General features: G+C 48.6%; 1 protein-coding gene across 1 annotated transcript in view; it reads right to left on the bottom strand.

Annotated features, from left to right (window-relative positions):
* The window catches only part of Abcc4 (ATP binding cassette subfamily C member 4), a 208,350-nt gene extending 200,182 nt beyond the window's left edge, over positions 1-8,168 (bottom strand). The window contains exon 1 of the mRNA XM_055609807.1: positions 8,026-8,168. Within this exon, the coding sequence (XP_055465782.1) occupies positions 8,026-8,099 (74 nt within the window). The 5' untranslated portion in view covers positions 8,100-8,168. The remainder of the gene's footprint in view (positions 1-8,025) is intronic.
* Positions 8,169-26,843: the final 18,675 nt, after the last annotated feature.

The raw sequence follows: 26,843 nt of genomic DNA on the forward strand, positions 1-26,843 counted from the left end.
AGAGCATCATGTAGACACAGCTGCACAGAGCATCAGGTAGACACAGCGGCGCACAGCATCATGTAGACACAGCGGCACAGAGCATCAGGTAGACACAGCGGCACAGAGCATCAGATAGACAAGCAGCACAGGTTGAGGGAATGATCACAGAAACACAGAATCAATCCCCCACTTCATCTTACCCACGTGAATAAGAGTATGTTTCCTAGACCCTCCAGCCTCAGTTTCCTCACTGTGAGGACAGAGTCCACAAGCTTTTCTTATAAGGATCAAATAACCCACTATCCCCAAGTGCCCTGGTCCAAGGGCCCCTGCTCCCACTGACATCTCCTGAGCACCACAGGGACAGCTGAGCTCCACTGTAGCCATAATCCTTACACTTGGAGGTCAGAGAGTCCTAAGAGAGAGACCTGAAAGAGAATGGGGATGAGGGTGGTTCAGAACACTTGACCTAAAACAGGGAGGTTCAGAAAAGTGTACTGACCTTGGGGAAGCTGTAATCTGTGTTCTGGGTTTTTACTGTCCATCAGAAACTGAAGGAGCCTTTTAGAATTATTAAAATCAGAATTCAAACTGGCCTAGGGATGAGCTGGCCTTGGGTTTTTCTTTAGTTTTCTTTTGTTGTTGTTGGCTTTGGCTACACAGGTAGTTCAGCCACAATGAAGCCTGAAAAACCAACTGGTAATGTGAACTAGAAAGACCTTAACCAGGGCTAGAGCTGCAGTCCTGTGACAGAGCATGTGTTTAACATGTGTGAGGCCCTGCATCCAATCCCAGCACCATCAAAAGGGAAAAGGAAACTCAATCAAAACAGGCTGGTGAGCTTCACAGAAATAATTTCCATCAGGCGGGCACAAAGGTAGGTAGACATCTGTAATTCCAGAACTTGGGAGGTAGAGGCAGGAAGTTCAGAAGCTCAAGACCAGCCTGGGCTACATATCAAGTTCCAGGCCAGGCAGGGCTACATGAGACTGTATCTCAAAAAATTAAATAAGAAGAAATAATTTCCATCAGCAGACAACTGAAGGAGGCAACCTGAGAATATGCTCATGAAATCCAGCACCAACAACCAGCCTCCATTTGTACTATAAGTAAATCCTGCCAACATACCAACCACTCTCCTCACCGGGAATAGCCTCCCAGGAGATCCAATGCCTCTGGACTCCCATGGGGCAGGCGATGTGGTCTCTCCTGACACTTGTGGAAAACATAACCTCCCACACAGTGTTGGCAAGTAGCTCAGCCACACCTTGGAGGACGGTCTGGAGACCTGTTCCTTTCTGGTGCTCAAACTACAAACGAGATGCTCAGCTCTGACACTGACGTTGGGATCCGTAAGCAGGCATCTCTGTGGCCAGCCCTAAGGGACCTGACGAACTGGGTATCAGGCCACCTGTGGAGGCCACCTGTGGAGGCCACCTGCGGACCACCTGGAACCACCTGTGCATTCACTGGGTCACCTTATGAGAGAACTCAAGCTCCCCCCCCCCCTTCTCTCCTGCCCTGCCCAGAACCGGTCTCTGTGACCCCTTCCTCCTTCCCTGTTGCTTCCCTTCCCCCTTCCCTTAATAAACATTCCACGTGGAACCAGTCTCCTGGTATGATTTGGGAACCTGCCGTGTAACTGATGCACAGTTCTAGCAATTGACACCATGTACGAAAATAGAGGTGAAGCAGGAGGCCATGTGGGGACAAACACCTCAGAGGCCAGTGGACTGTGCCACGGATCCGCACCGCTCCCAGCAGCGCCCTCGCCATTCCTCTCCAGGCCTTACCACCTTGCTGAGTAGTGTCTCCATCCTGCCCTCTGCCTAGGCGGAACCCTCAGGCACACCCTGGAGCCTCCTCCTGCCTTGTCCTGAAATGCATCTAGCGTCAGACTCATCACTGAGCACACCAACCGCTTTCCTCATGGGAATGTCCACCCAGGAGATCCAGTACCTCTGGACTCCCATGATCAGACGAGAACGTGAGCTGTGAAAACAGGTGAGTCCTTCACTGCAAAAGAGACTGCACACAGCGAAGCCTGAAACAGGGACCATCTTCCCTTCTTCAGTGTGTCTGGCAGAGCCTCTCTGGCCACAGCTGAACCTTGGTCACTGCCCCCTCTGGAGTCATGGAACTGCATGTGAATTCTGGTTCGCTCCAGAGAGCAGGAGGCACAAGAGCTTTTTGAGCAGGATAGCCCAATTTGTTTTAGGGTAATTTTCCTTCCATTCAAAGAAAAAGAGAAAAAGCTGATGCCACAGCCAGGCTTGAGGAAACACTGACTTTCCCTGAGTCTCCCAAACACCTGCATCAATCAGTGGGCATTTGGTGAGTGGGCGAATAACTGAATAAGTGAATGGTTCCACTGGCATCTAGAAAGTTAAACAGACGTGTCAGATGCCAGAGGATAAATGACTGGAGGGTTTATGTCTTAATAACTGGACTGATGATGATGCTAATAACAAAATGACGGCTTAGCCTAACAAATGGAAGGGAGGTATCCTCCTTAGGGATTCTCTGCTGTGATGAAACACAAAACCAAAGCAACTTAGGGAGGAAGAGGACATTGGCTTATACTTCCATCTCACAGTTCATCACTGAGGGAAGTCAGGACAGGAACTCAAAACAGGGCAGGAACCTGGCGGTTTTGGCAGGAGCTGATGTGGAGCCGAGGAGGGGTGCTGCTTACTGGCTTGCTCATCATAGCATACTCAGCCTGCTGTCTTATAGACCCAGGACCACCAGCCCAGGGATGGCACCACCCACCATGGGCTGGGCCCCCCATGTCACTAATTAAGAAAACACTCTACAGGGTGGCCTACAGCTAGATCTTATGGAGGCATTTTTCTCAATCGGGGCTCCCGCCTTTCTGATGACTCCAGCTTGTGTCAACCTGGCATAAAACCAGCCAGCACAGGAGGAAACATGCATGCAAAAACTATATTCATTTACTCACAACCAAAAGGCCTGCTTGACAAAGCCAGCACACACATTCAGGCGGCCAGCGTTTCTACCTGCCTGTTGCTAGAGCCCAGCAGGCGAACAGATGCTGAAACTTCCGGTCTTGATGGAACACACCTACAACATTTTCTGATGATCCAGACAGCAGTTCAGCTGTAACACAGCCAGCTCCAAGCCACGAGGTTCCTAAGAAGATGCCCAACCTCGAGAGTAACATGAAAATGGAACAAATCGTGTAGGTGCTTGAAGCTCAATGGGACCTCTGGCCCGGGCCTCTGTGTGGTCCAGGGATATTAGAAGTAGCCATCAAAACAGATCCCCAGGACCCAACCAAGCGCACTAGGGCCTCACAGTGGGGGCTCCACAGGAGGCCAATACCTACACTCTTAAAAGCATGTTGAAGGCCATGGCTGAGACAGGTAAACATGGCTTTTGCTGTCTAGATACCAAGCTCCCACTCTGCTCACACCCACTTTCAGCGCTCTTCATACCTTACGGAATAAGGAGGTCTTAAAAGGGTTAATCTTTAAATGAGTCTGAAACTTTCCTTCCTACTCTGGAGGACAGGAGGGTTTTTTTGTTCCCTTCAGAAACTTGGCACTCTGCCTATCACCAGCCACAGAGATGGCTCAGCAGATAGACTTGCTTGCTCACCACCAAGCCTGGCGACCTCGTGAGGTTCATCTCAAGACTCACCGGTACAGAGTTCTCCTCTGACCTCCCCACGTGCCTGGTGGGTGTGGGGTGTGTGGGCATGTGGTGGGGGGAGGTGCGAGTGGAGGTGAGGGTGCTGGGGATAAAGTGTGTTTGTTAAAAAAAGCAAAACAGAACACTGAAAAATACCCTAACCCTAACCCTAACCCTAACCCTAACCCTAACCCTAACCCTAACCCAAAGCGCCACGGTGTAAAATAAAACACTGCCACTCTGGATACGGTTCACACCTGTCATCCCAGCACTCAGGACAGTAAGATGGGAGAGTTCCCTACCCTGTACCACAAAACAAAACGAGCAAGTAGCCAGCACAGCTGACCCTTGGTGGGGCGCCACACAGCCAGCCTCTGTGAACCATCTGCATTGCTGTCCTCTGGCCATGAGCTTTGCCTAAGCCTGCTCCCCAGGCTCTGCCCCACCCCAAGTGGCAGCTTCTACAACAGCATGGGCTCGGCAAGGCGACACCTCTCAACAGCGACACAGCCAGCCACAGGGGAAGGAGGACATAACTGCTCTCTGGGGCCAGGTGCACCTGTCCCCTGGAGTCCCTCAACACTGGCACCCTGGGAAAGCGCCTCCCAGTGGGCCTTCCATCTGCTGCTGCAACCCAGGCCACCCCCAGGGTAGCAGGCCTGACCAAGGAGTAGGGAGTGCACCCATGGCCTTGCTGGATGTTGCTGGCACCACCAGGGGGCAGCAGGGAAGCAGGGCAACCCCCATCCCCAGCGGATATAGTAGTTCTTTTTGTTGTTTTGTTTTTCATTTTTCTTTTTAGGTTTTCAAGACAGGGTTTCTCCACGTAGCCCTGGCTGTCCTGGAACTCTCTTTGTAGACCAGGCCGGCCTCTGCCTCCAGAGAGGACTGGGATTAAAGATGTGCGCCACCACAGCCCTGCTGGAGACAGTAGTTCATACGATATCTTCCATTCCATTCATTTCTAATGACATGAAACTTTGGCAGCCGTAGTTAAAACAACACAATAGCTAAAACACATCCGCAGGGATCAAGATGACCCCGGGATGTGAAAGAGATGCACGATGGAGCTTGCCTGAGGCCGGTGGTACAGATCATGAGCAGCCTGCACAAGGCTCTACTCCAGCCCAGCGAGGAGCGAGGAGCGAGCGGCAGAGGAGGCATGGACTCATCCCACACCGCTGCGCTCAACAACAGTGAGAAACCGCATAAGCTACAGTCAGAAAATACCGTGTCTTAAAGGCGACACAGAGAAGTCCACCATAAAAGTAACGGTCTGCAGCAGGATTTGCCGCTTTACTTCCTGTCAGATGCTCCTGCAAACGTGTGCGCTGATGCACCAATGCAGGCAAGAGACAGCTCAGACACCAGCAGGCAGGCGCACTGGGCCAAGTCAAAGCATCCTATTCCGTCCCAGCGTCTCCAGTCTTCAGTTTCTTACATGGAAACCAGCCATCTCTTGAAATCCACAATTTTCAATAATCTTAATGTACAGCCAAAATCAAACCATGTTACAAATTCACCAAAACGCTATGAAGGCTTATAGTATTGGTTGTCGTCATCTGGCTGCGTAGCTACCAAGTCAGGAGTCTGGGAAGCAGATCAAGTGTGGGAGGAAAAGCAAACACTCCAGAAAGAAGGTGAAAAGTCTGGCTTTCCCAACTGTAGCAGGGCAGCTGCAAAAGGAAACTGTTGGAATTGAGGGCTCCCTCCATGCCGGCTCCAGCCCCCCATGAGATGGAGACCTGTTGCATTTATAATAAGCTGACCATAACTGGTCAGCTATTGATCTATTCTAGCTGGACTGTGTCAGCCTGGCCTACGTCCCAGCATGTGCCCCGTTACTTGTCCTCTGGTCTCACCTGGCCCCTCTGCTCCATCCTTGTCCCCACTGACCCCTCCATGGAGACCTCCTACTACTCATGGCAAGGCGACCTTCTCCATCCAGCCACCTTTCTCTCCGGGCCCAGCCTCGTGGCTCCATCCTCTTCTCTCCCCTCCCCTCAGCTCTCCTCTCCTCATGGGACCCCCAGACTGGGAACAGAAGTCCCGCCTCCTGTCTCCTCTGTCCAGTCACTGGTTCTTTAGCTTCTTTATTAACCAATGAGGGAAAAGTGGAGAGACAACACTGAGACAGGAGATTCCCCAATCAGATATACAAAGACACGCCTTAATACAGTGTGAATGAGGGCCACCTCTACGGGAAACCACTGCGCCGCAGTGCAGAAATGATGCGCTGGGTAGCTAGGCACAAGATGTCGTCTCTGCACACAGGTGACTTCACCAAGTCATAACCCTCCTGCAAAGTGCAATCCGGGAATGGCGATGCCACAGCACAGCGAGTCAGCCTCAGCCTTCATTGGCACCACCTGGGCCCCTCTGAGACCAACAGGGGCGTGACACGAACCTCCATTCCGACTACACTAAATCAGTCTGGAGGGGCACGGGGAACCTGCATCTTCTAATAAGCGCCGACTGCCCTGCTGTTCGGTATCCACCACGGGCACTTCACGCGCACCGTCGGTGGTGGGACTGCGGGAGGGCCTGATCCCCAGGAAAAGCAGCGCATACAGACGCTCCAGGAGCCACACTTCACAGGCGTGGCTCCTGCCGGACACTCAGGACTGTGTGACCCTAGACAGCTTACTGGAAACACCTCCGCTTGGGTACCTACCCAGGTAGGAACCGGAGGTGCAGCCAGTTTGTCCCCGGCTGGAAAGCGGAAATGGGTGCCCACCCAAGACAGCAATGCAAAGCCTCTGTATAACCTTGACTACCCCGGAAATCACTGGGTAGAGCAGGCTGGCCTTGAACTCACAGAGATCCAACTGCCTCTGAGTGATGGGATTAAAGGCTCAAAAGCAGCTGACACCACACCCAGCTACTACATTCTTTAAGATTGGGTACTGACAGACTGTGGGCTCACACCTATAATCCCAGCACTGGAGAAACTGAGGCAGCAAGGGGGATTGCTGTGCACTCAGAGCTACAGAAGGAGGCCATCTTAAACAAACAGCAAAATGTTTGCTCCATTGTCCCAGCTGGTCAGCTCCTGCGGCTCAAGGGTTCCCAGCCCAGCCTTCCAAGAAACCAGGCCTCCAGGTGTGCCACCACACCCAGCTCTCCTCCCTTCACCTACATTTTGAAAGTCCACTCCAAGAAAGGTCATCACGAGTTCTGGGTTTTGCAAAAAGCTCAGGAGACCAAGACAGCCCACCTGCTTTGAGGTATTTTGTTATACCCACTCACCCATCTTCCTCCTTCCTGCATGTTCCTCCCTACCAAGCGACCAGCGTCAGATCCTGCGCACACAGTATACAACACACTTAAAACAGTAAATGACTCTTTGAAGTCCCCTAGGTTTTCCCATTTTAAAAAGGTAACATCAGAATGTGATAAAGATGAAATGGCAGAGGTAAGAAAAACTATACCAGTTAGCCAGGCGTGAGTAATAGCCAGCCCTGGGCTACCAGATGGAAAAGTACTTAGGAATGTCACTTTCACCTGCTTCCTACAATAAAAGGGGCAGGGCTGGGACAGGGAACCCATCCGTGGTTGTAGGCCATGGCTTCTGTCTCTGAACACCCCACAGGCTTCAGAAACTAGTCCTCAAGAGCGAGGCATACACCAAAGGCAGAAATAAAAAGTCAGGCCAACAGGGAGAGAGACAAGCTCCACCACGGCTGCATGTCAGTGATGGAAGGAAACGTTACGGAGATCCTATTCCAGAGCAGTGTCCCCATTCAAAAGTAAATCAGACATCATTTTCCCCCGCACGCGATCAGCCAACTGAGGTAACACGACAGAGAGGGTCAGAGAGAGAGATGGGTCTTAGAGGTTATAGAACTTCCTTGCACACACACACAAGCACCCACAGTGGCAATAGGTGGAGCTGAAAGAAAGGTCTGGTGAGGTGCTTCAGAAGCGGCGGGACACTTGAGGTTGGCTCCGATGCAGGCCCCTAGCTTCAGCTGCGAGAAGACCAGATGTTCCCGGCTGCTTCATTTAAAGAGAAAGGAAAAGAGGTGCATTTGGGCGCGGGAGCGTGCAAGCCCTGAGCGGAGCATCGGAGACCAGCGCAGGCGGGCGGGCAGGGTGCACCTTCCAGGACGCCTCCGCACCGCCCCCGGATCCCCGCGCTTTCTGGTGGGCGCTCAGTGCCTGCCCCCTGTCCCGGCGTGCCCCTCCCGGCGTGGCTCGGCGCAGGCGTGGGGTGCCGCCGGGGCGCTAAGGCGGCTCGGCGCACGCGCGACGGGGAGCAGGGAGTGTGCGGCCGCGCCGGGAACGCGTCCCCCGACCGTGTCGGACCCGCGCGGAGCGTGGGGCACGCGGCCGAGCCGGCGCGGAGCATCTCGCGGGCGGCGAGACGGGCCCGGGCGAGGCACTCACCAGAAGAACAAGCGCGAGCAGAGGTTGGCGTCCTGCAGCGGGTTGGGCTTCACCTCGGGGTGCACCGGCAGCATCTTGCCGGGGGCTCGCGGGGCCGGCGGCGCGCGCGGTCCCGGCAGGCGCGGGGGAGAGGATGCTGGCGCTCCGGCCGCCCGCCGCGCCGGTCCGCTCGGCGGGAGCCTCGCAGGCGGCGGCTTCCGGGAACCGAGCGCCGGCCCGCCCCGACCCCGCCTCCCGGGGTTCCTCGGGGCGCCCGCTGCGCGTCGCCGCCGCCTCCCGGAGCCCGGAGCGGCGTGTCGCGGGGGAGCGCAGGGGAACGGCGGGGCCCGCGCGCAGGGGCCGGCCGGTGGGGAAGGGCGCGAGGCCGGCCCGGCGAGGACGCTGCACGTGCTCGGGGCCCGTGGCAGACTTGCCCAAGTTTAAGATCTGCGCCCAAGCACCACCCTGGAGGGGGCGGGGCGGGACGGCCCGCCCCCGAGCTCGGACACGCCCTCTGGGCTGCGCGCTTCGGGAGAGCTGGGGGAGGCAGCCGCTCTCCCTGGCTTGCTGCCCGCATCAGGACCAAATGGGGTGCTGTGGGAGGCTCCCCGACCTGCCGGCCGACAGTCTGACCTGGAACGACAGCACGGCTTAACAGACTGCCTTTGCAGACCGGAAGGCCGTGGAGACAGTCGGACCACACGAACGCAAGGATGTAGGAAGGTGAAATGAATGTTGCCATTTTGGGCGGGCTTCTTGGCCTCTCCTGTGCTGCTTGGCGGACCTCTATGATCGGTTGACTGTCCTCTGGTAAGGGAGATCAGATAATACACCGCCTGTCGTGTTTCTTTGACCGAGCGCTGAGAGGCTCGCAGAGGACCAGTGTGGAAAGGAATCAGTATCACAGGACACCTTGGTGTGCCTTTCTGTACGCCTACGCCACTTTCAGTTTGTACAGTGCCCTTTTCGAGATGGCTAGGCCTACTTTACCCGGTAAACTTAGACTCAGAAGAGCGAGCCAGCCTAAGATCTTAAGGTCAGTGATGATGAAACCGGATCTGTACTCAAGCTGTCCTGTGAGCCTGGACAGTCAGTGCCAGACTGCGCCCACAGTAAGATCTGGTTCCTAGCCTTTGGACCCCTGTTCCCAAGCCCTACTGTCTGTTGATGCCCGTTTCCGAACTCGTGGTGCTGGGCACAGTTCCTTCTTTCTGTGTGAGAAAACACTGACCAGAAACAACCTGGCAGGAAAGTGTTTATGTCAGGCCTACACTTGCGGGTCACCCCCCATCGCTGAGGGGAGTCAGGCCAGGGGCTGAAGCATCAGCCTTGGAGGGCTGCTGCCTGCCGACTCAGGCCTGAACAGGGTAGGGCCCTCATGCCATCGCAATCAGCATTGGCCCAGTGGCCACTGGCCAAGCTCATCTGTTCAGTCCTTTGGTTGAAGTTCCCGCCTTCCTGGTGACTCTGGGTTGTGTCCAGCAGAAGAAAAAAAAAAAAAGTAACCAACTCAACTTTCAAGTAACCGACTCAACTTTAGTCATTTCCTGTGTCTGTTTATTAACAATGGGTTTTTTGTACAGAGAGTCTTGGTATAAATAAACATGTATTTAGAAGCCAGGCCGATGTGGGGGTCCACGACTTTAATCCCATGACTTTGGAGGTAGAAACAGGAAGAACAACGACTCCAGGTCATCACTGATGGACAGTTCCTGGCCATCCTGACTATCTGAGAGGCCCCGACTCAAAATGCAAAACTAAGTTAAAAAAGATAAAAGTAATATGCCAGGCAGCAACACCCAGAAGCCGAGCGAGAGGAAGTTCAGGATGGGTGGGTCCCCCCTGGAGATGGAAATCTAACTGGATAGGAGAGAGACAGAGAGAGGAGGAGACAGTGTCACATGCACCCCATTTGAAACCAAGGATGGCCTTGAACCCCTTCATCCACCTCCCAGGCTGGGATCGCAGGCATGTGCCGTCATGCCCTGTCATGCCAGCTGTGAGTTTCTGAGCCAGGGACACGTCCCAGTAAGTCAGCTGCTCGCCTTACAGGCACGAGGACCCCAGTCCATCCAACTCTCCAAAAGCCAGGCCTGGTGGCACAGTCCCAGCAGGGGAGGCAAAGGCAAGGATCCCTGAGGCCCTGGCTGTCGGCCTGTCTACTTCATCCATTCCAGCGCAGTTGGAGCCCCTGCTGCAAACAAAAAACAGAAGTAGATGGCACTTGAGTACTGACAAGCTTGAACACATGCACACACAAATGTTACATATATATATGTATATATATATATATACACACATGTATATATGTGTGTATGTGTAATAGATAAATAGGTATAAAGTTTGAGCGACTCAGGAGGATGTGGCTGCAAAAGGCCCTGGGTCAAGGCCTTCAGGACCAGTCTGAACAACATGGCTATATTTGCCTTTCGAAAAAAGAATAAATGAAAGTCAGGTACATAAAGTAACAAAATGGCCAGGCACAGTAGTGCACGCCTGTAATCCCAGCACTGGGGATCTCTGAGTGCTAGGTCAGGCTGATCTACAAATAGAGTCCAGTCAGTCAAGGATACACAGAGAAACCCTGTCTCAAAAAAAGAAAAAAAAAAAAAAGTAGCAAAATGCTGATCATTTTGAACTGAGTGGAGTTCATTGTAAGAATTTTGGGTATTTCATGTGTGTTTTCAGACTTCCCATTGCAAAAAGAGAAGCATTCCAGTTGCAGTTGAGAGCTGACCATTCGCTGGCCTTCTTCTCCATGGTTTTCAGATAAGGCGACGTATAAGCCAAAATGGGCAGGCCTTACCTGATTTTTTACGCTTTTTGAAACTCCCTGCATTCTCTCCCTAGTGTTCGCTTGTCTGCCGCCTCTACTTCAAAGCCTGGCATCTGTCTGCTGAAGATAGGAGACTAGTGGCTTTCCCTGTGCCCGCTCCATCCCTGGGACTGCAATTAGCAGACTCCGGGCGGCCAACACGCTCACGCAGTCCCTTCAGCTCCTCTGAGTTGCTGGCTTTTGATTTTTCTAACTAAGCCGGTTTGAAGCTTAACATTCTTTTCTGAACATTAACTAATGCCACATTTAGAAAAAATATTGAGAGCCAGTGTCTCAGAGCAAACAGACGCGGCTTAGGGGAACAAGGTTTTCCACTCTTCCTTAATCACGAGCCTTGCTCACCCTTACTTTTCTCCGGTCTCTGATGAGATTCTGAATTCATACTCTTTATGAGTCAGGTTGTTTGAGCCTCTCAACAATTCAGTGCATTCTGAAGGCAACATACAAATGAAAGGAAGTCTGCTCATTTGTTTACAAATACTAGGGGTGGGGTGTAGTTCTTGGCAGAGTGCTTAATGTGAAGCCCTGGGTTGAGTCCTCAGCATGCACGCACACACACACACAACGACGTGTGTATGTATAGTGTGCGTGGCTGTGTAGAAAGCCTGTGTGTTTCCATTTAGTGACTGTCTTCTTTGTACTTTATGGTTAGGCCAAAGCTGTCGTGCAGAGGTGGAAGAAAGGCCTCTGTTAGCGTTGTTTACTTGCTTGATAATCCAGTGTTATGACTAAAAAGACAAACAGGAGCAAGCGTCAGAGAGGAGAGGCTGAGCACCCAGATGTCGCCGGCAGAGCGGTGTACGCTGGCGGAGCGTAAGGCAGCCAGGCAGCCCTTCAAGAGGCAGAAGGGTTGGGTGACTCAGCAGCTCCACGCCTGGGAGGAGAGCCAAGAGAAATGAAAGTGCATATCCACACTGGAACAGCAAGACAGCGGGTTCAGAAAAGAGGAAGAGCCCATGCCAGGAGGGGCACCTCAGAGTGGCATAGCTGCATAATGAGATGTTATTGGCACTTCGTAAAGAAAGAACAGATCATTTATGTTAACGAGCATGGGAGGCTGGAGAGATGGGTCAGGGGTTAAATGCAGTCGTTCGTTCAGAGGACTAGAGTTCAATTCCCAGGACCCATGTGTTGGCTCACAACCATCCTTGACTCCAATTCCAGGGGAGCTGACACTCTCTTGATCTGTGCTGGAACTGGGCATGAACATGGTATACATACATGCTTATGTGCATACAGGCAAAATATTCATATGCAAAGATTATGTTTTTAAAATATATTTTAGATGTGGGGTGTGTTGCATTTGCGTATCACCTATACCAAGTTTGGGCCAGCAAGATGGCTTAGTGGATAAAGGCACTTGCCACCAAGCCTGACAACCTGAGTTCGGTCCCAGGCCCTGCACGGTGGAAGGAGAGAACTGACTCCCAAGAGTTGTCTTCTGACTTCCGCAAATGTACAGTGACACATGCGCATCCTCCTACAGAAACACAATAAATAAAATACAAGCTTTTGCAGAGCTGTTCAAAATACCAAACAGTGAAATACAGAGAGAAAATAGTGTTCTGTGATACCCATTGCAGTGAGGAAAACAAAGCCTGAGAAAATGACCTGGAGTGGTTTGTTTTGGCCTAGGCCACGAGTTAAGGTCACTTGGCCTAATTGCTTTGCCCTGCGGTGTCGTCATGGTGGTCCCAGCTTGAGGTGGAGGAAGACTTTCACCTCAGCCTCAGGGAAGCAAAGTAGGGAGGGGTATCCTAATATCCCCTTCAAAGGTCAATTACCAAGCTTCCTCTCCTAGCAGGGAGGTGCTAATTAACATTAGGGCCTTTGGGGCCTAAAATCCAAACAGCCACCAGTAATCCCAACTACTCAGAAGACAGAGGCAAGAAGATCACATATTCAGGCCTGCCTGGGCTACACAGCCAATCCGAAGCTAGCCTGGGCAACATAGCAAGACTTCAAAATAAAAGAGAAAAATGGCTGGAAATAAAACTCAGTGTTAGATGGTATGTTCAGCATGTACAAGGCTGGCATTGATCCCAAGACCACAAAAAGCAAAGAAGATCACATAATGTGTGTATGATGTTGCTGAAGTTGAAGGCTCAGTAAATTATTATAGATATTTATTTTGCATAAAAAATTAGGTTAACAAACACAGTTTCTGGCTTTAAGTTGGTCACAGTGTAGAAATTATGATTCCTGTGGAGTCTGCATTAGAGAGGGTGGGTGGGTGTGTTGGGGGGGCACATGGGCCATGGTGCGTGAGTGGAAGCAAGACAACCGTTTGCAGGAGAGCCCTGTGTAAAGGGCTTTTAATCTAGAAACGTGGCTGCTATAGCAGGGGATCAAATCTGAAGACCTAGGTCTATGTGGTCCAGCTGGAATGCAGATTTGCCACACAGCTTTAAACCCTTGGGCTGGGACTCAGACACACCCTTAGCACACCCCTTTTAATCCCAAACAATGAAGGTAAAGTTAGTTTGTAGAAGGAAGCAGCCATGTTTGAAAGTGACGTCCGGTTGAGGAGCAAAGTGACAAATCAGAGAACATTTGACAGAAAGAGTCAGAGATAGGTTACTTTTACAGAAAAGTCTGTATTTCTAAACGAGCAAATTGACATAGGTGTGAGAAGGAGAATGACGGTGCCAGGAGGAAACAGATGGAAAAAGGACAGAGAGGCTGGACCGCAGCCAGTGAGAGGGACCCTAGAGCACAGTCAGCAAGAGTGGCTTCTGGCCCTCACAGAATTGTGTCGTTAGCAGGTAGCTGGTGCTCGTTAAATGTCTGTCAAAATGTTTTGAAAAGCAGAGCAAGGAGAAGGAGGTGTCGCTAACTCTGAAATCCCTAATTTAAGTAGCCAGAAATGTGGTGTCAGGGGAGGGCGGGGCTTGAGTGGAGACGGAGCTCACACACAGTCCCGGGAATCAAACTCAGGAGACCAGACTCAAAGGCGCAGACCTAACTATTGTCCAGTGTGACAGCCTGGAAGAAACTGAAAGGCCGATCAGATCCTCCCAGGCTGCCTCGAGCACCAGGAACAACCAGTCCGGTTGCTGCAGCTATGAGGAGGTGTGGAGAGGCAAGGTCACCTCGGGAGGCAGTCACTGCCCTGGCCTCGGGTTTTGAGACTTCCCTTGTGTGCTAGGCTCCCTCGTGGATGAACACTGTGTGCAGCCGGTCAGGACACTTCACCTGCCCTTCCCCATGGGCCTCCAGGAGGCTCGCCTCCACATTCCCCACCCTTAGCCTTGAGAAGTCTGGATGTTTTTAGTGATTCTAATATTTAGAGACAGAATGCAGACCCTTCCATACACTGACACTTGGGATTATTTGTGGAGATGTTTGAGATGAAGTCGTGAATACTGCTGTGAAGTGCAGTTATTGCCTTCACATGATAAATGGTGATGAAGAAAATAAGGTCCTCCTCCAGACGTCTACTTTCTGGCTAACAGCTATCACTTTTAGAGGAAGCTCTGCTTGCTGTGGCAGGCAATAGTCGTTTACTTTGGTGGGATTTAGAGACGTCCATAACAAACAGATCTTCTGCCTGACCGCAGAAGTGGTTGGGAAGGAAGCATTTTCATCCCTAAAATGAACTGCAGCCATCGGCCACCAACAAAGGCCAGCCAGCTTAGGCCTCTCTCAAGACAGGATGGGCATAGGATGCACAGTGTAGAATAGGGTAAGCCTCCGCAGACAGATTGAGGGAAGATGAATACGCTTCTCCTACATTCCTCAGGTGGGTGGAATGTGAAAGGAAAGAGGAATCAGGAGTGTCCCTCAGCTAAATGTTCTGCTCTGCAACCTCAACCGTAGGGAATAGCTTGCTGTCAGGCCTTCATCATAGGAGGGGCTACAAGGGAAAGCTTCCATTTCGTACTGGTGACTCCCTCCCAAACAAACCGAAGGCCCATGGTGAAGATGCGCACCACGACAAACTATAAACTACCAGTGTTAAAGGCCAAAATGACAATTTAGACTTCTTACTTGGCTTCCATTTGAATGAAATAGAGCCAGTGTCTCTATGGTCTCAACAGAAAAGAACGGTTTTATAGACAGAAAGAAACAGAAACAAAGGACCACAACAGCAAAAAACTGGCCTGGCCATTTCAGTTACTTCATAAGATGAGAGAGAGCAACAGGAAATCATTGGCCTAGGGAGACCTCAGGTTAACTTTGCTTGTGCAAGAATTGAGGAGGGATCAGGGAAATGCAAATTAAATCTGCTTAGAGAGTTCATCTTCAGTCACAATGGCCAACATCAATAAAACATGGGACAGCTCATGCTGGCGGGAAATCTGGAGCAAGGGGAACACGGATTCTTTGCTGGTGAACATGCAAACTTGTACAGCTACTCTGGAAATTGGTGTGGAGGTTCTGCAGGAAGCTAGGACGAGATCTACCTCAAGACCCAGCTATACCAATGTTGGGCGTGTAACCAAAGGCTCTACACCCTTCCACAGAGACAGCAGCTCCTCCATGATCATTGCCACTCTATATTTCATGAGCCAGAAATTGGAAAAAAACCTAGAGGACCATCAATGGATGGATAATGAAAATGCAGTACAGTTACACAATAGGATAGTGTTCAGCTGTTACAGGCCTGAAATCATGATATGACACTAACATGTAGGAGGAGTGGCATGAAGGGATCTGGGTAGCATCAGGCATCTAGGGTCTTAGTAAGTGATGGAATCTGCATGCCCAGCTGGAGCACAGTATCACTTTCAAGCCTGTTTTGTCTCTGTGTTGGTCAAGAGCTGAAAGAGTGCACTGCTCTTAGCATCTCTTTGCTTGAGGGCTTTTTCTGGCTGTGGGCCTGTATGTCCATCAGAATACCTCATCCTGAGACATGATGGGTGGGGAAAGGGTACAGGAATACCCCAAATCCTTTGAAATATTTTGTTTAGAGGACATGGAAAGGGAAGGAGCTTGCCAAAGCCTATATGCAAGCTAATTTTAGCTAATTTTGCTGGAAGGTTGCCTGTATAAGGACATTTTCCTTATATGTAGAGATGTTTCAAATAAAAATGTTAAAATAGCAATGAACTGTGCCTATGACCTTCAGATATGGCCACAGTGGTTTGAACGAGAATGGTCCTCATAGGATCATAGATTTGAATGCTTGGTCACCAAGGAGTGACACTATTTGAAAGGATTAGAAGGTGTGGCCTTGTTGGAGGAAGGGGTTGGGGGGGCAGCTTGTGGAGTTAGCTTTGGGCTTTCAAAAGCCCAAGCCAGTCCCATTGTCTTTCTCTTCCTGCTGCCTGTGGCTCTGGGTATGGGGCCCTCAGCTTCTCACCATGAAGATAATGGACTAAGCTGTGAGCCAGCCCCAATTAAATGCTTTCTTTTGTAAGAGTTGCCTTGGCCTTGGTGTCTCTTCACAGCAATAGAACAGTGTGAAGACAACGACCTTACACTTTTCCAGCTAGAAGCTTTCCAGTTTCTAGGAGTCTTAGAAGCAAGACTGTAAAATCATGTCCAGACCGTACAAGCATCTGTGAGTGTGGCCTGAGATGGCTAAACTAAATTCTCCACCACTTCACGGGGCTTAGAATGACTGTGGAAATGGCTGTGTGAGCGTCTGTGAGTTTGCAGACTGAGTTGCCTGAGAAGACCTGTGTTCTGTGTGGCCAGCACCATTCCACGGCGTTCACTGCTCCCTGCCTCCTGACTGCAGACACAAAATGGCTGCTGGGGCTCCAGCCACCACGACTTCTGTGCCACACTGGGACTGTGAACCACAGCAAACTCTCCCTCCCTTTTAAGTTGCTTTTGCCAGCTATTTACTACTATATGAGCCAACACAACTCTTCTGTTTTGGGGTGTCTTGACCTTGATTCTCCAGAGTAGGCTTTGTACATGACAGTGTTGTCTCACAATATCAAAAGGTTGAACTTTATTCATGGTAAAAAATAAAATAAAATAAAGAATAAAAAGTGTCTTAATTCTCTCCTGCAGCCCTCATGGGTCTATTCTATGGCTGTCAGAAACTGTCCAGTGATCTTATCTCACATACACACACACACTCGCATCCCTGAGCTTTGTGATGTAGCTTTAGAAGCCATCAAAAGCCTAGGTAGGGCTACTGCAAAGACACTTAGGCATGACTCCGAGAGAAACCCACACGCTTGCTCCTGGGTGTGAACTCCTCTCCCTGCACACTTTTCTTTCTGCTAACACCCATGGCTAGGGCCGTCTTAGTGAGTTCCAACTCAGCTGCATACTGACTCATCCTGAAATGATTTCCCGTGATGCAGTCAACAGCACAGGTCGCTACGGCCTGCGCTGTGGGGCCTTGTTGGACCTGTGCCCCCCAGCCACTGACAGGATCACCTCTGAAGGGCACTCTCCTACGACAGTCGTCTCGGGGTCTGCTATCAAGGAGGCCAAACTACTGGGCCTGTTGGAACCACCCTTCTGGTTTCTGAAATCCACATTTCCCGTGTCTGTTAAAGTCCTACACCAGAAACCCCTGGGCTGTTCAATATGGCGGCACTATCCCCATAGGGTTTACAGATTTGTATTAAGTTTACTTACGTGTGTGCGCGCACATGCATGAAAGTACACGTGTGCATCAGCAGCACAGGTGTAGGTCAGAGGGCAACTTGTATCCTCCATCATGGAGTTCTCAGGAGTTAAACTCTGGTCATCAGACTTGGAGGCACGTGCTGCGCCATTTCTCCCATCCCACATAAGGATTTCAAAGACATAAAATGTAGCCTGTCCCAATAGAGGTACTGTAAGTGCAAAATACACCATGGTTTTAAACCAATAGAGAATTTTTTAAAAGGCATCACTATTTTTACACCAACTATCTGTTTAAATGACAATATTTAGACACATTGGTTTTTCAAAATGTCTTTCTAAAGTTTACAATTGCAGGTTTGGCATAGTTTACATTTCAGTGGACAACACTGGCCACACCGCCGGGTGGCCTCTGACACCACACATTTCACACCCACAAGAGTGAGGGAAGGGCACGTGGTGACGCAGGCAACCTTGTTTGCTCAGTGGTTCCAAGCACTGGCTGCCCTTCCAGACGGCCTGGTATGGATTCCCAGCACCCACGTGCCTGGAACTTAACTCCAGTTCCAGGGGATCCAACACCATCTTCCGACCTCTGCCTGTACAAAGAATTCATGCTGTACACATATATACATGTGGGCAAAACACTCACACCCTAAAAATAAAAATAAGTCTGGAAAAAAAAGAAAATAGGCTTTTCAGTGCTGCAGCGAAGCCCACTGCTTTTACACTGACCTAGAAAATTAGTCCCAGTGCCTTTCCAGAAATCACTATGAAACTTAGACGAGTTCATCCCCTTTGATAGAATAATTCGGCTTTAGGAATTTTAATAACATTGAGGTGAAAAGTCAAAGACAGTGCTTAATCTCTGTGTTTGTGAGCAGCTAGGGCAGGCAGCTCAGAGGTGAGACTGTAGCCAGGTTATGGAACAGGAGCCAATCCAAAGCAAAGAGCTCCCAGCACAGAGAGCAGAGATGACAGTGAGGCAATGGAAGAATGGAGCAAGACTCAGGAAGTAGGAAGATGGCTACCAAACCATCTCCCACCATCTCTTACCTGTGTCCTGGGGAAACCCTCCTAAGTAAGCTATAATACTCAAATTTCCCAGGCCCACCTCAGTGCTGAGGACAGAACCAAGGCCTTTAGTTTTCCTGAGGGGCCGTAGCGCCTCTGCTTGTCTGGCCTAAGACAGCAACATCTTTGGACTTCCGAGACTGCCCTGAAACTCCCAACCTCAGGCCGCCAGACAGCTGGGACTACGGGGAAGCTTTCAAGCCCTCAACAATAAAGACAGAAAAATATCACTCAGCCAGGCGGTGGTGGCGCCCAGTGCTGGGGAGGTGGATCTCAGCACTTGGGAGGTGGAGGCAGGAGGATCTCTGTGAGTTCGAGGCCAGCCTGTTATACAAAGTGATTCCCGGACTATTACTCAGAGAAACCCTGTCTCGAAAAACCAATATACATAAATTTATCTTGCTCATAAGATGATGTGAAGCCATTAAGCCAGTTATGTTCCAGAATCCACGAAATTAAACAAAACCAGAACAAATTGTTCCAGAACTTTAGCAGTGAGTATTTTGAGATTACAGGCGATTAAAACTCAAAGCAAATATAATCCTTCTCAGTTTTCTAAATTGACCTTATAAGAAAGAAAGGTACATTTTAAAGGAAGTGCTGTGATTAGTCTAGACAGGTGAACAGGCAGGGGCTGGAAGGCTGCCTGTGCAGCGTGGCGAAGCCCCACACTCAATCCTGGCAGGCAGCGGGAGCAGAAGTTTCGGGTGGTCCTCCGTTGTGTAGAAAGTTCTAGGCTGTTCTGGCCTACACCAGACCCTGCCTCAAAAACAAAGTAGGTGCTTTGTGAGTTTCACAAGTCTTTCTTTAAGACACAAACACTGCTAGAATTAAACCATCACTGAAGTCAGTTATCAGCAACAACAGGACTATAGAAACGAGAGACATGTAAACAAATTTCAAGTTTCCAAGGAAGCCGATTTGATCAAGAATCATGTTTCAAGCCAAATGTTAGGTCATGCACACTAATCAGGTGGCAAAACATGGTTTTTACTACGCTTGTTTGGGATGTGTGTATGTGTGTGTGTGTGCATACACAGTGGTTTGTGTGGAGGTTGGGATAATTTGCAGGAGTCAGTTCTTTGCTTCTTTGCAGGAGTGAGTCCTAGGAGTCTAGCTCAGCTTCAGGTTGGAGTCATGGACTCTTAACCAATGAGCCATCTTGTTGGTCCCAAAATAATTTTGTTTTCTTCCGTAATATTTACCCTTCATAGAGTAGGAACTGTACCTTTTTTCACCCCGCTAATTCCTCACAATAGTACTTGTAATCATGTAAGTCTAGAGCAAAGTGACATGAACTCTCCATTTGGGGAGAAAAACAAGATTTGGCCAAGGTCCTTGCTTTTTATGATTCCTTGGTCTCTTAGCCCCCTTCCCATCTTTCCCACAAATGTTAAAGTTGCCAGGCAAAAGCCGGGGATTATGGTGAGTGAGTCAACAGTTCTGCTGTACCTGATGTAATCTCACAAGGCTGGGCACGAACAAAGAGACCAAGGTCAGGAGCCAAGGGCTGCCTCAGAGGAAGCTAAAACAGGTTCACTAGAGCCAACTTGGTGGCATGACTGGCCCATTAAACCCTAGAGTGTAGACGCTGGGAAAGAGCTTGCTGTGCTAACATGAGGGCCAGAGTCCAGGTCTCCACGAGCTGTGAGTCAGCATCTGTGGCCCCAGTGCTGAGTCGGGATGGAGACAGCAGGATCTCAGGACCAGCCCTGAGCCAAACGCGTGAGCTCAGCAAGAGACCCTGTCTCAAAAGGATAAAGAGAGAAAGTTAACCAGAGTTGACCTCTGGTCTCTGTGTGCACACGCATGAACAGATGAATGAAGCCACATGTCTGTGCAGAGACCCGTGACACACATATACATCCCTGCACAAATGAATAGAGGACTGAGGAACTAGACCTTTTAAAACTAAGGCAGACCATGAGCCTGAAAATGGCAGGCTGTTTATGTAGGTGGAGTACATTTTGAGTCAGAATTAGATTGTCCTGGGACACTTTCTACCCATCCGCAGTACGTGTTGAATGAATAGTGAACGCGTCTTTCTTCACTCCTGCTTATGAGTGAAAATGTTCACTATTCTTCAGGACTTAAAGCAGAATGGATATTGCTCCTATTGGTTTTATCTGCTGTCTTACAAAGCTAATGGATGAACATTTGCTCAAGAAGGAACTAAGTAACTGTAGGTTTTATTTCCAGACATCAACCCCATAGGGATGTGTAGGGATGTGGTGTGTGTGTGTATGTGTGTGTGTGGATTTAGCTGAAGAAAATAAATGCAAGAATGTAACTTCTCAAGTGAATACCAAAATGCAGCATCTAACTGCTACAGTGGAACACTGTTTAACCTTAAGGAAGAAGCAGGCTGGGCGATGGCTCTGGCTCGCTGGTTAAGCAGGTGCACTGCTCTGGCAGGAGTTGAGTTTCATTCCCAGAACTCACAACGGGTAACAACAGCCTGTGACGCCTGCACCACAGGATCCTGGAGGATTGCTGGTTCTGGGGGACATAGGTTCAATTCCCAGCACCCATACGGTGGCTCACAACCATCTGTAACTCCAGCTCCAAAGGATCCAGTACCCTCTTCTGACCTCCACAGGCACCAGGAATGCACATGACACAAAGACATACATGCAGACATAAGCTGTTTTTGAGTTTTAAATAAATCACTACAAGGACACCAATAATGCTGGAATAACACTTAGGGGAAATACTAATCTTCATCAGATAAGATATGGCTTAGGTGCAACAAAAGTTCCAAGAATTTCAAAGGTATGAAGATTAGGAAGAGTAGAGACTACAGAAGTAGAATGATGAATGAGGGTCAGTGAAGGTCATACTTAGTGGCACAGAGTATGTTCAGGATACATGAGCCCCAGACACTATCCCAAGCATCTTCACCCCCAAAACTCAAGTTAAAAATTCAGAAAAGAAATACAAAAAGCTGTACTTAAAAAAAAAAAATTAAAATACTCAGGTAGCAAAAGAGTGATGCAACAAAAGAATGAAGAAACTCCAGTTTTAGATGACATTATGAAGAATCTCATGACAGAAAGTCAAATTAACGAATACTTCATAAACGGTACTGAGATGTCTGGTTAGTGATTTGGAAAAGATAGAATATGACAAATCCTATTTATACCAAAAATCGTGTATCTGATATTTAAGTAGTCCTAAATAAAATAGCTGGCAAATTTATCTCCCGTTCACAATACAAATGAAAACCCCACTTGTTTTGTGCCTCCGTAACTCTCTTTGCCAGGATGCGGGAGTGATCTTCCTTGCCATCCTGGAAGCAGGACGCAGGCGCAGCGCCGTGATCTCCTGATGAAATAATACAAGCTGACAGGAGCAGTTCTTCTCAGACCTGTCCATCTGGTCAAGTCATCCAGACCCCTCGGACGGACACCATCCCATGTAAAAAAACCTCAGGAGGAACTTTGTCCAAATACTTCGATAATCAATTATTTCTCTACAAACTAGAATTGCAGGTGATTTCTTCTTGGCATTTCTCTGCCTGTAAATTTCCTATGATGAGCATGTATGAATTTTTAAACAAACCATGAAGTTACATTTAGTAATGGGACTGATGGTGGCCTGCAGCTCACAACTGTCCCACCTGCCTTCCACACTGTCCCGTGAGCCCTGGGAACTCCTTCTGGGGAACAGTGTGTGCCTGCTCACCAGTCCACAGTGTAGGCCTCCCTTTCATGTCCCACAAAATGGCAGTGTCCTCACCTGACCCTGGTGACTCAGGGACATGGAGGAAAGGCCTGCTGCCCAGCACTCGCAGCCTTATCCTGCCCCTGAGGCTCCTAGGGTATCAACAGGATACGGCCTGGATATTTTCCTCGCCTGGCTTCCCAAAACACAAAATGCAGTCTTCTGTCTGGACAGAGCTCTTGATGGACTGTGGAGCATTTTCGTACTTTCTCTCATTAGATGAAAGTGTCCTGCAGCCAGTTAAAACTTAATCTGTGAGAATGATACTTGTGCATCCTTGCCTGGATGCAGTTTGGCTTCTGATACTTCTTGTGTGCTTAGCCTGGATTTGATCCTGAAGAACTGTTCTGGTGTTTATAAATTCTTAGCACCCTGTGCAGTGCCTTCTAGCATGGTTCTGTCTTCAGTTAGTAGCTCTGTTTTTTCAGTCAGTACAATACTTTGCCAACCTTCAAAATCTAGCTACTGTCTCACTGTTTTCAATTGCAAGGCTTGAGACTGGGGGAATTGTAAAGGAAAGATACAAACAAATGTGTCTTAAGGTCCTGGAAGCTGGGAGGTGGAAGGTTAAGTGGCCACAGTGTGGACCTTCTCGCTGACAGGGAGACTCTGCAGACAGAGTCCTGAGGTTGCACAGAGCATCGAAGGATGAAGGAACTCACGAAAACAGCTACCCTGGTGTTAGAACACGTCCAATGCTCTGATAGTTTCCTCCCTCCATAGTTAATTAATCTGCTAATCCATGTATGGATCAATCTATTCATGAATGTGAGTATTTCCTTACCCACTCACTTCCCAAAGATTCCAACTCTAAATACCATTCAATATGATTTAGGGGATTAAGTTTCAACTCACAGATACTGGAGATAAGCATTCAAAGTGTAACAGCTAATTTGTAAGGGACACACACACACACACACACACACACACACACACACACACACAACCTCGCTGGTTTTTTTTTTCAAATAAATTAAGCATATGCCCAGAAAGCCAGTCTTTGTAACAGGAAGCGGCACCACTTTGCTGTTTTAGAATAGCATTTAGCTCTCACCAGGGCTTTCTCTGTGTGGGGTCCAGACAGCATCAGCACCCTCATTTCTAGGGCGCAATGCAACATGAAAAGATGGAGCTCATTGTTTAAAGTTGCTGAGGATTTCTCAGATGACTGCAGCAATTCATTAAACAAGTGTCTAGGCATTTCTAAGCATGGCATCCTGGGCGGCACAGGTCACATGTCTGCAAGGCTGCTGAGATGGTGAACCATGAGTCTAAATTCTATGTCAAAACACACTTGCAGACCACATAACTGTATTTCTATGAAAATCGTCTTTGGAAATACTCTGCTTTTAAACTTGGGTGGCTACAAGTAGCTCGTTTGTTTCGTGAGAGGCTCTGAATAGTGCTATAAATAGTGCACTGTGTGTGTTTGAGAATTCTTGGACAGTGAGAAAATCAGACCTTTCAAGTCAGTCACCTTCAAAAGTAACAAACTATGAGTACAAAAACTGGAATGAATGAAGTTGTCATTGGTTGGTTTTTTTATGTAAATATTTAGTTAAACAGCTATAATACATGATTGTGATTTTCTTTTGATATTTTTAAACTGATGTCTTGTTTTTGTTTTTTTTAAATCGGGTATTTTCATAGGCATTTGACACATTCGTGGGGTCCCTGTACTATAATGAGAGCTCTCATTGTGTGGGGGGGAGGGGAAACAGCACTAAGCCGTGAGAGTGAGAGAAGGCAATGCACTCACCTGTCACACAAGAAAAGGGGGCCAGGCCACCAAGCTCCCTCCGTAAAGAGAGAATTTGAGGTTATTAATATTTTTTTAACTGAAACCCAGAATTGAGTATCTTGGTGTCCGGGAAAAGTTCGCTTTCTTTGTGGTGTGAGCTGTGATAGCTCAGTCAGCTCCCTCAGCATCTGTTAGAATGTCAGCCCGAGTGGACCTGAGAGAAGGGTTATCTATATCACGGCATCTGTTAGGGCTGAGATCTTAAATCTCTGCTATAGGTCCAGATGTCAAGGGATTAGGAGGTGGTAAGCCCACAATTCGTAGGCTTCAGTAGAAGAAAGCTTCCCGAGCGTCCGCTGGAAGGAATGTGGGGACTCTTGCTTCCTGCTGCTCCTTCCTTCTCCTACTGCATGAAGTAGGAACATGTCCCCACTGTGCATTTCTCCTACAGGCCCAAAACAACAGGGCGGAGCAACATGGACTAGAATTCTGAGACTCTGAGCCCAGATAAACATTTCCTCCGGTTGAGTTGCCTCAGCCATTTTGTCACAATGAAGGAAGCTAACACACCATCCCTCTTCGGTTTCTAAGTAGAAACAAGCAGAGATGAAGACATTACAGAAGAGGAAAGTGTAGCTTTGAGCCAGGTCAACATGTGGGTATTTACAGCGGTTTGTTTTGTATGTATGCATGTATGCATGTATGTATGTGTGTGTAGTTGTGTACATACATATGTATGTACACATGCATGTACATGCACCACATATATGCTGGAACCCTCAGAGGTTAGAAGAGGGCACCAGATCCCCTGGAACTGAGGTTGTAGGTGGCTGTGAGGTGCCACGTAGGTGCTGGGAACTGAACCCAGATCCTCTGCAAGTGTAGCCAGACTCTTAACCACTGAGCCTCCCACCAGCTCAAGGAGACATGTCTTTTAATTTGAATGTAGACACTATATTTGTTCTTTGTAGTTAAGTTACTCTTTCAAGTACTCCCTACTGTCAAATGAGAGCTATTAATATGTACATTATAAATCTGTCATGAGAATTTAAAAAATGTAGCTATCCACACATATAAACAGGAAAGTATAGCTCCAAGTGCGTGTGCATGTAAAGTTTGGCCTGTGCATTGAGTAAAAGGCAGTTTCTACTACTTATATAATATTTATTTATTTATTTATTTATTTATTTATTTATTTAAGCTTGCATAACACAGTGTCAGTATGTAGGCCAGACTGGCTACAAGCTTGCGGTGTTCCTGTCTCAGCTCCCCAAGGGCTGAGGTTATAAGTATATGCCATTATGCCCAACGATAATGTTTAGTATTACTAACTATTCAAGCAAGAATTTTGCAAGACAGTCTCCTTAATGGGAAAATAAAGCGAAAACTCTACACAGTCTTAAGTTATTTATATTATCTCCATAAAATTAGATTTAAGGAGAAATATGACTATCTAAAACAACAAGTAGGAAATAATGACACTCAGTGTGTAGCTGACTACTAGTTAGATGCCATTACTTTGGGTTTTGGTTCTGTTCTCTCTCTCCCACTCTTTCTCGCTCTTTCTTGTTCTCTCTTCCTCTCTCTTTCTCCATCTCTCCCTCTCCTTCCATCTCTCCCTCCCTCCCCCTGTCTTTCTCCTTATCCAGCTTCTCCTACTCAGAGATAGAGGTCTTATATGTGCTAAGCACAAGTTCTACTACTGAGCTACATCACACACCTCTAGGTTTTAATAAAGATGTTAACGAGAGGATCAACTATTTATAGAAAATTATATAAAATAGGCATGTATAGAACTCTATTGCTAAGGCTCACATTAGAACACGTGCTTGTCAGGCACAATGTCTTAGATTCAATGTCTAGCAGTGAAAAAAATGTGCATGATTTCACACAGGATTACGTGTGTGTGTGTGTGTGTGTGTGTGTGTGTGTGTGTGTGTGTGTGTATCTACCAAATGGAGATAGTGTGCATTCTTGTATGAGATTGGAACTTTTAGCTACTCTATCTCAATTAATTGACCCTAACAAAATGAAGTATTTTCTCTCCAGAGGCGTAATGATTATAAGGGTAGTTCAACAATGTTACTGGATGTCCAGGGCCTTTCTATATATCTGTCCTGCCACCTTTGCCCCCATAACAGACTTATCATATCTCATGTCACATTCTAAGGCACTCACTGGCAAGTAGATAGACTCGTCATTTGAAGAGGCTGGAGCCCCTCTCCAGAAACACAGGGCTGCACAGACGCTGAGAGAGCACAGACACTAGAAGAAAGTCGCAGATGGGACCAGTGGGCGAGTGGCACCCAGCAGTGTCTGCTCACCCCATAGGCTTCCTGTGCAAATGAGTACAATCACTCACTGGAAAAGCTTTAATCCCCTAACAATGGGCACTGTTCTAGACAGCTGCCTTCTGTACAGAAGTTAATCACAGGGGTATGATTACCCACGGGGACTGTCAACAAGGCTGGGCTTGCTGGTGTCTCCTAGAAGGAGGGGTGAGTGCAGTCGTCAGCCCCTCTCTGATTGTGCCTGCCTCTGCTGGAGATCTGGGCCAGATGTTTCCAGATTCTTAGCCTCTTATCCAAAGCATTGAAAATAAGGGTTCACACCTATTTGCAAAAGAAACAAGGTCTCTTTCTATGGAGCAAAGCAGTAGAGCAGATTAAAGATGGGTACACTGTCCAGACTGACAGCAGGCCAGATGAGGAACAGTCCTCAAGGTCCTCAGCCGGAAGCCTGCTATCTCTTTTTATGGGATATAAAGGAAGGAGCTGGTTCCTGGGGGGGGGGGGGGGGAGGTTGAGGTGCAGTTTCAGTGGTTCCCTACTTTGACTGGCAAATGAGGCCATACATTCTCTTTTCCTACAGTCCGTGTGTCTTCCCATAATGCATGTGGTTTTAATGATATGTGTGTCCAGCTGTAGATAG

The sequence above is a fragment of the Psammomys obesus genome, unplaced genomic scaffold (genome assembly GCF_907164565.1).
Source record: "Psammomys obesus unplaced genomic scaffold, mPsaObe1.curated_primary_1811, whole genome shotgun sequence".
NCBI lineage: Eukaryota > Metazoa > Chordata > Mammalia > Rodentia > Muridae > Psammomys > Psammomys obesus.